The 8,890-nt window shown below is 46.9% G+C and overlaps 1 protein-coding gene across 7 annotated transcripts in view; it reads right to left on the bottom strand.

Annotated features, from left to right (window-relative positions):
• Positions 1-870: 870 nt before the first annotated feature.
• eps15l1b (epidermal growth factor receptor pathway substrate 15-like 1b) overlaps positions 871-8,890 on the bottom strand; it is a 21,545-nt gene continuing 13,525 nt past the window's right edge. The window contains exons 19-26 of one of the 7 annotated variants that reach the window (XM_035528488.1): positions 8,292-8,392; positions 7,863-7,920; positions 6,129-6,211; positions 5,721-5,844; positions 3,905-3,999; positions 3,670-3,812; positions 2,372-2,388; positions 1,250-1,314 (exon numbers count right to left, since the gene is read on the bottom strand). In XM_035528488.1, the coding sequence (XP_035384381.1) occupies positions 2,382-2,388; positions 3,670-3,812; positions 3,905-3,999; positions 5,721-5,844; positions 6,129-6,211; positions 7,863-7,920; positions 8,292-8,392 (611 nt within the window). In that variant the 3' untranslated portion in view covers positions 1,250-1,314; positions 2,372-2,381. Of the gene's footprint in view, positions 1,315-2,371; positions 2,389-3,669; positions 3,813-3,904; positions 4,000-5,720; positions 5,845-6,128; positions 6,212-7,862; positions 7,921-8,291; positions 8,393-8,890 lie in introns of all 7 variants that reach the window. The other 6 variants (XM_035528484.1, XM_035528486.1, XM_035528485.1 and 3 more) reach the window with 6 other exon arrangements.

The following is an 8,890-nucleotide window of genomic DNA, read 5'->3' as shown; positions in this document are numbered from 1 at the left end:
GGAAAGTAAAAGGGTTTGTAACATTACAGTTTAAACCCTTTTTAAAATCTGTCTTAAAGAGAGTGCTAGTTGATCGAAACATGTCATATTAACCCGACACTAGCTGATGCCTGCTGTTAGCATTAATAGTAACTTCCCCGAACAGCCCTTAGAATACAACCTCCAGGGGAGTCTCCATAACGTTTCACTATAAAGCCCATCTATGGGTACAGAATGTGCAGTAGGATCAATATTTTGTATCGAATACACCATGTGTGTGTGTGTGTGTGTGTGTGAGAGAGTTAGTCATTAGGTACTGTAACTACTTACAAACATGCTACTACAGTATATAATTTATGTAGACTTAGTATTTGGTGTCTCTCATAAGCTTGTACACAGCATGAGTTTAAGGCATTCTTTGGTTACTAAGAAACAATTAGGACTCATTTTTATTTCAGTCCAAGCACTATAGGATATGTCCTTAAATTGAAACAGCAGTAAAGGAGCTTTGATATGGAGTGATATTATGATGATCAAACTCTTGAATGCAAAAGTGGGCACTATTACACACTACTGAATGGTCAAAGCCTTATAGTTCTATGCAAGTATCCCACATGAGAAAATATAAATATAGTGCATTTAAAAACCTTCATCAACCCTGTAATTGCTCTCTACAAAAGAAGGCATTTTATGCGGCAGGGCCAAAGACAACAGAAAGGAGAAGAGGAATGTAAGCGAGGCCACATTTTGTGGAGGTTGACTGCAGGCACAGCACACTGTGTGTGTGAAACTTTTGAGAAGTATCTGCAGTAAGCGTCTGGTGAGAAGCTTGTGCACTTCAGTGGGCGGAACCTGCTAGAGATACCGTCCTGAACATGCCGCCACGCACAGGGGCAAGTTCTAGGTGCGCCTTAATGCATGTGGCGGAAGGCCCCGTGGCTGAAACCATTATATGAGCAACCGGAGTGACCATTTCAAAAGGCACAGTAGTACAGAATAAAAATATTTAGCAGCAAAGGAATTTAAAAAAAAAAGAAAAAAAAGTGAGGCTCAAAGCTCAAGGGAACGCTCAGAAACGAGTCTTTCAGTGGTCCCCACATTCTGAGATTGTTTTTAGCACTAGCGTGAGTAAGTAGTATTTCGATGGCTGTTTGGCATTGTCGGGTGCTGGAGGAGTGTGGATCGGCTTCACGTTCGAGACATGTCGACCCTGCTGAGAGCAAGAGCCAGCTCGAGGTCCTGCTGCTCCTGGAGGCGGAGCCTACGCAGACGCTCCGCCTCCTCCCTCTTGCCCTCACGCTTGGCCCACTCCAGCTGCTCCATTTCACTTCCAAACTGAGAGAGAGAGAAAAAGAGAGTACGTATATATAAGAGAGGAAGGACACTCACACACATCCATGCACTCTCAGAGAAAACATACCGATATATGCCTATAAATACATGCCCATGTCTATATTAGCTGTTCAAATATATACATATTCAAAAATCTAATTTCACAGAACAAATTACTTCTTTAAACAAGACATAAAGCTGATAGGATAAACACTGTTTGATCAGACGGACATCCAATTCTCCTCAACAACTTGAGAATAATTCATATCACAAATTGTACGACCACACAATTGGTAGACTGCAAATCTCCTGGGTTTTACCCAGTAGTATGTTATCCACATAATGTTATGCACATCCTCAAGTCTGTATTCATATCAGAGATGTGGTTACAACTTAATGAAGTTAAAATTTAATAATGGCTCTTAAATCACCACACAGTAGTCACTGCCAGGCATGATTTGTAAAAACGTGCATCTTCAATTTGTTGAGCAAACCCACAATCAGAACTCTGAAGTCTGTGGCCATTGAGAGATGTACAAGACCTGCACCCCAACTCACAGCGCCAACCACATATACGTCACATGCACTGCTATCTGGTGTCCCAAAACCCTTCTACCCTAACCACATTACAGTGCCCTGGAGCAAAATATTTAAAAAAAAAACCCCCAAAAAAAACCAAAGCAAAAGAGAAAAACAAACAAACAAACAAACAAACAAACAAAAAAACATCCAGTTAATAAATATCCATAAAAAATATTTATTACCATAGATGTGTTTATTCAAAATGTCATTTTTCACTAAAGTTCTGCCTGCTGGTTGGGGGCAACAGTCTTTTACTGATCAATGGTGATACAGGCTTTCTCCAAGTGCTCATATGTGATTTTTCAACTGTGAGAATGACGACGATGACGACAACAACAACAACAACAACACCTGATGCCAGATTGAGGGCAGTGTGTTCAGTGGGTGGAGTACATGCTCGCTGTGGTTAACAAAGAAACAAACAAACAAAAACAACACACATGCAGCTAAGATGTTGTCACCAAGCTTTTTGCCTTACCTTCATGTGTTCAGGACCTGGGAAAGACACATTACAAACACAGTTCTAGAGTAAATGACATGGAGACCAGGGAGCTGGAACAGCAGAACACATGCAAAGGCTTGGCATTGTGACGCAGGGCCATGCCAGAAGCTAAGCGCAAACGGTGACGGCACACGGACGCGACGGTCTCGCGCTGCGACGCGCGGCAAAATCACTTCAACAAGGTGCTGAGAGGCATTAGACTTTGAGAGGTCGGACAGGACTTGATGCATGGCAATCTGAAGAAGTCGTGAATTAACAAGCAAATCGCAAAACGTGCCCAACACTTTTGCCGCATTACATTGTTCAGAACTTTGAAGGATAACTTCGTCCATTGCCAAGAAAAGGCTGTCCACAGACACAAAACCTGCACATCTATACCTCTAATCTGAGTTTACCAATCACAAAACTGTTGAAATATAGAGTACAAAACAGAAGGAGGGGGGTTAAAAACCCAGAAGTGGCATGTTCAGGTGAGCGACCGTTTCTGCAAGTTGCTTGAAAACAGGAAGTGTATGGGTTTAACCTACCACTTATTCTGACCTAGGAGTCATTCAGAGGTCTCTGAGTTAAAGGCTCGGCGGAGGAAAGAAGTGAAGTGCGCACACACACACACACACACACACACACACACACACACACACACACACACGCACGCACGCATTGACACATTATGAAACAAGCAACAAACACTGAAACAATCCATGCAAATAAGGAGCCCACAGAAGCAGATACATCCACTCTGGATTTCGACAATAAATAAAATAAATGTCTTGTGTTCTGATTACTATTATTCCATTTATCAGACCAAACTGTGTACAACTTGCCAAATGGTTAAATCGAAACTTTTAATTTGGCTGTGGCTCTCCAGGTAAAGGTCAGAGGCTTTGTGTCTCTACTGCCTGGACGATGTAAGTGGGAAACATTAGGCTGGCTGAGGAAGCGGGTGAAGCCGAAGCAATGAGCTGGAAGGTTAGACGCAGCACGGCTAAAACACGACAGGGCACAGGACAGGGTGGGGGCCTCGTCTCTCCACATGACCCGTCGCTATGCCAGGCAGAAGAAAGGTGCATGCTGGGACGACGACAAAGGCCAGGCAGCGGGACAAGCGGAAGGAAGCGGGACATCTGTAGGCGGGAGCTGATGAGACCGCGCACGCTACGCATCAGCTTCGACAGGAGCACGACAGCCGTGCAATGCACACGCACACACACACACACGTGTGCAGCTGGACATGGGGACATAACCACGGGAAGCTGAACCGAGCCTGGACTTACGCCTCTAAGGTGCGGAAACGCGGCGGAGGCCGCAAGGGTGGTTCTACCGGACGGCGAGTCCTGGCACAGGCCATGAACACGAGCCGTACCGTGCGCTTGGCCGCGGCTTGCGGCCTTGGGATGAGTTCCGGCTGAACTCGGGCCTAAACAGGTTGAAGAGAACAGCCATGAACGTTAGCCACAGAGGGTTAGCCACAGGAACATGGGAAAGGCTGCACATCCTGCGCATGCTGACCTCAGCATCGCTCGTCTCGCGCCCAACGGTCCTTGATGAAATCAATGGACAGCACTGTTGATGTGCCCCCAACCTCCCTGCACTCAGATAAGCTCCTGGAGTTAATTAAAAGGTTGAGTTGCGGTGTACCAAAACCAGAACAATGGTTTCATTTCTGCAAAAGCGATCAACCTTTCAAAAACCATCCTAAACACACCCATAAGCCACCAACACAACTGGAGACAAAAATTCAGAGCCCTTGGCTTTGAGGTCAATATAGTCCTCTATGAAGGAGCAGATGCCAACCTTGCTCCTAAAATAGAAAATCTGTAGATGTTCATTAAAAACAAATTTGCTAGGATGTCCGTCTCCGTCTCCCCCCCAGGCTGACGTGATGTGACATGATCAAGGCTGAAGTGATCGGATGTGCAGATACAATCTGAAGTGGCTTAGGGTGGCAATGCCTCACTATCAACCCACAGCTCTGCACTCAGTGCAAAAGTTCAGCAGTGAACAGCTCGGGTGAGTGTGAGAACCGCGTCGATCTGTGCCTGGGAGCGTCCTCTGTTCTCACGATGCAGTCAGAACGTGTTGTGTGCTCAGATTTTTACAGAGGAAACAGAAAAACACAGAGAGAGAGAGAGAGAGAGAGAAGAGAGAGCACACTGGCACGGACAGGTCGAGTCCACTGTGGGAACCTGGTGCTGTGGTCTGTGGGTGCAAATTGAAAGAACGGGTCAAACCCTCAACGCCTGCTCTACTCTAGCTGCGCTGCTGTGATCCCAGCGCGACCCCACCCGTGTCTATGCCAAAAACATGAAAAAACAAAACAAAACCCCAACCCGGTGCCTCACATGCATAAACAAAGACATCACTTACACAGTGCCCCAAGTACTGTGAAAACACACACACACACAAACGAGAGGTCAAACCGAGTGGTATAAATGACACAATGGGTGGGAGGCTATTTATTTACAAACCTATTTATTCAAAATTGACTATCTGTATTCATACCTGTGTGTCCTGTTTGGGACACGGATACAACCAGTTGCCTTAACCAGGGCCTTTAGGGGTTGCCCCGGTACCATTAAAAGGGGAAACGGCACCTGGCCCGTAGCGGAGGGAGAAACGACTGAGCACGTGCAGGAGACACACTCTGTGCTCATGAGCCCCAGGGTGCTGGGGCATGCTGACTTAAACCGAGAGCAGTGGAGTTTCTCATGGCCCTGCCCTTCCTGGTTGCGACTGCAGTGGGCTCGAGTGAGTGGCTGAAGTGCCTGCTGCTTAAGGGTGGGAGCAAGGGTGGAGCTGGGGACTCTCCACCCTGCCCCTGGTGCACGTTGGGCCAGTTTTAACCCTTTCCCCACCGCACGGCGACAGTACTTGAGCCCAATGGGCACAACCAGTCTCTCTGAGCCCCTTTGCAGTAGTGCCTACTGGCGCGCCCTCACAGGGATGCCATACACCTCTGAAAGGCGTTTAATGTCGGGGGGACAATGTGCGGCGGCACACTGGTGTGGCACTTGCACAACCGTAGCGCCCGTACTCCACCGCAGAGACGGCCTGCAGGAGAGGAAACGCTCCCGTCTGCAAAGATCACGCGAGGCATGCGAAGCAAGTGTGTGCTTGGCGTGACGCAAGAAATGTGTGACCTGGTCCAGCCAGGACTGCCTCAGTTAAGTCACTGAAATATCAATCAACAACCACAACTGTTATACACCTCTGTGATTACACACAATACGTAAATGACACCGTGCAGTAAAAATACTATAAAACGATAACTTTGTATTATATATGCATGCACGCGCACGCACACACACACACACACACGACTCACCGTACGGCGGAGGGGCCGGTCTGGCCGGTCCGGGTTTTTTGGAAGGAGGCAGTGGGTAGGTTGGCTTGCGGGCCACAGGATGGCCCCTGGAGCCCTTTGAAGACAGCACAGGTTTATTCCACCTCTGGACCACAGCAAAACGATGTTTCTTAGCAACCAAGTCAATAAACACTGCTTTTAAGATTACCATGTTCCAAAGACTCACTTTAAGGCTGCGTTTCATAAAATGCCTTCCAGAATTGGAGCATTAAGATATCTTAATTCGAACTAGTCATAACTGGGCAGTTATAACAGATGACAGAAGGCAGATATAGAGGAGAACATAACTGCTGGCGGTGCGAAATGTGCACGCGTTTTCCTGTGGTCAGACAAATGAATGGGCCGTTTCAGGAGTGGACTCCCACCCACCTTTGACATGCTTCCAAAGTCTGCAAAGCCTCCCTTCCCGCCAAAAGACTCACTAGCGAAAGGGTCCGTTGTGGCAAAGGGATCTGGGGGGGGGGGGGGGGGGGGGGGATAAAGGCATGGAGAAGGGGAGGCAGGGAGGGAGAACACACAGTCCGTTATTGCCCGTCGTACAGGTACAGCGTCGCTTCCTCCTCACTGTTTCTGGGCCGTGGAAACCCTGGGCGCTGCCACGCCAGACCCACGCGCGGCAGCTGCGAGCCTATTTCAGGCACACGGCCTCACTGTTTCGTTTTCCATGACTCTCTGCTCCCGAAAAGCCTGCTTTCTGTTCTCCACGCCATGCGTGTGACGTGTGCCTCTAATTAGCTGATTGCGGAGTTAAGCTGGGGGTCTGAGCTGACTGTGGTAAACACTCTTCTTGCGCTGCCGCGCCATGACTTCTGAGTTCATGAACAAACAAGTGGACAAATGGAAGGGGGTGATTAGGACAACAGTAGCACAATGCTTCAGCTGTGTGCGCAACCGCAGGAGTGACATTCAGGAAAGCCTTATGAGAATATATGGGAAACGTGTGTGTGTGTGTGTGTGTGTGTGTGTGTGTGTGTGTGTGTGTGTGTGTGTGCGCACGCATGCATGTGTTTACTCCATGCATACCACATGCGTGAGACCACTAATAATAACTCTAGTGTTCATACAAAACAAGGCATCACAGCTGAGTGTGGGATTGCATTTCTCATAAATTAAGCTGGCTTCCTCAGTGAGGAAACAGACAGAGCATACAAAACACGCAGTGTGTGAGAGAGCAAGAGACTCAAGAGAAAGATGTAGGCAGGTCCAAAAGTGCTTGTGTTCCTGGAGTGTTTCTGCTCAAGCATGTTAACGGTCCGAGGTTTTCCGTTATGCGGGGCCACAAAGTGAGGTCTGTTTTACTCACGCTATTTTAGGAAGCGCTGGAGTTATTTGTGCAGGTAAAAAAAAAAAAAAAAAAAGAAACACACAAAAAAAACCCCACCTATAAATAGCTGCATGCCAGAGGAAAAAAGTCGAGTCCTATGAGTCAAAACTCCAGGGAACCAGTTTAAAATAAAACCCAGTGAAGTGTGCACTTGTACAAGCTTAAAAAAGGGAAAATGTTCTTTTTGTGGAAACACTACATGTATTACATGTGGGGAAAATCTTCCAGAAATCAAGATCGCTGAAAACAGAAGTAGAAACCACATTTTTACTAGGTCACAGCTTGCAGTGTGACTAGTCATCGTAAAGGAGTTTTCACTGGTAATGTTGGTGCACTGTTCTGTGCAAGGTAACAGCTGGCATGGCCATGTAGCAGGGCACCTCACATTCAGAGTGTGTTTGCGTGCGTGGTTGCATATGTATGAACAGTCACTGTTTGTGTGTATTGTTGTGTGTTTGCATGTGTGCACATTAAGCAACTTGGACGGCTTTATCTGAGATCTCTCTGAAACGAAGATCATCGCAGTACCCAGAAATCTTGCAGACTTTCTCTGAAGGCTAGCTCTGAGAAGCCTTGCTGGAGATCCACCCTTGGCCGATAAACACCCAGATGGTCAACAACTACTGGAGTGTTTTAAAAGGAAAGCCCTAATATTTAGGACCTCCCCCTCCCCACGAGGGGGTATCGAGAATCATGCATTGCACTCGGAGAAATGAAACTGGCGTGTGATGAGGTATCCAGCCAGTTTGAGCGCGAGATGGACACCAAACATGCATTACCTGAGTCTATGAACCTGGAGGGAGTGGTGGATGAAACCGAGCCGAAAGGGCTGGCCTGCTGCATGAGAGAGAGAGAGAGAGAGAGAGAGAGAGAGAGAGAGAACGAGAACAAAAGAGCGACATAAAGCGAGAATACACGAGAAAGAGACAAAGAGAGAAGACACAAAGGGAGAATGAGAGACAGAAAATGTATGGGTTATTTCGTGCTGAGTGAACTAACACAGACATTTATATTTTTAAGTTGTGCACAAAAAAACCCCCAAAAACCCACCTGTGTTGTTACTCTTTACTTTCTTAAGCGTCAGTAAAAGCCAAAGGCAAAGGCACACATAACTGAACTAGTGATCCACTTTCTTGTGTAGGAGTGTCAGGTGTGATGATGCGGTAGCAGCTCAGCTGGCTACGTAAAGACAGCAGGCGTGTGCTCACCTTTAAAGACGAGGCAGCGCTTTTAGCGAAGGGGTCAGAGCTGGTGAAGGAGTCGTGGAAGGGGTCAGCTTGTTTGAATGGATCTCCCCCGAATGGATCAGCTACAGGGGGAATATCATAACGTTAGTTTTTACTCTTGCGTGTGCATCCAAATGGCTTACCACCACGTATACATTTATGCCATTTAGCTAACCCCTTTGTCCAAAGCCATTTAAAATGATAACCGAATACAATTCAAGCAATTGAGGGTTAAGGGTCTTGCTCAGGGGCCTAACAGCAGCGACCTGGTGGTGGTGGGGCTTAAACTGGCAACCTTCTGATTACTAGTCGAATACCTTAACCACCAAGCTACAATATTCGTACTGCTAAATGCCGTAAATGTAAATGTACTGCAAATATAGAAAGTTAATGCATTTCAGCACAGTTGCTGGACAGTTTCACACATTCCTTCAAGTCTGATACTTTTTCCACATGTTGCCAATATGCGTCTGACCATTGCCCTGTGAGCTCAAAAACCTTGCACTGTAACAGCTCCAGTTCTGCTTCAGAGCACGTTTGTGTGTCTTTTAGCAAATGATTAGCTTGTCCAAACACAAAAA

This window comes from Electrophorus electricus, chromosome 7 (genome assembly GCF_013358815.1).
Source record: "Electrophorus electricus isolate fEleEle1 chromosome 7, fEleEle1.pri, whole genome shotgun sequence".
Taxonomy (NCBI): Eukaryota; Metazoa; Chordata; class Actinopteri; order Gymnotiformes; family Gymnotidae; genus Electrophorus; species Electrophorus electricus.
Note: the sequence above shows the minus strand (reverse complement) of the source record. Positions and strands in the feature narration are given on the sequence as shown.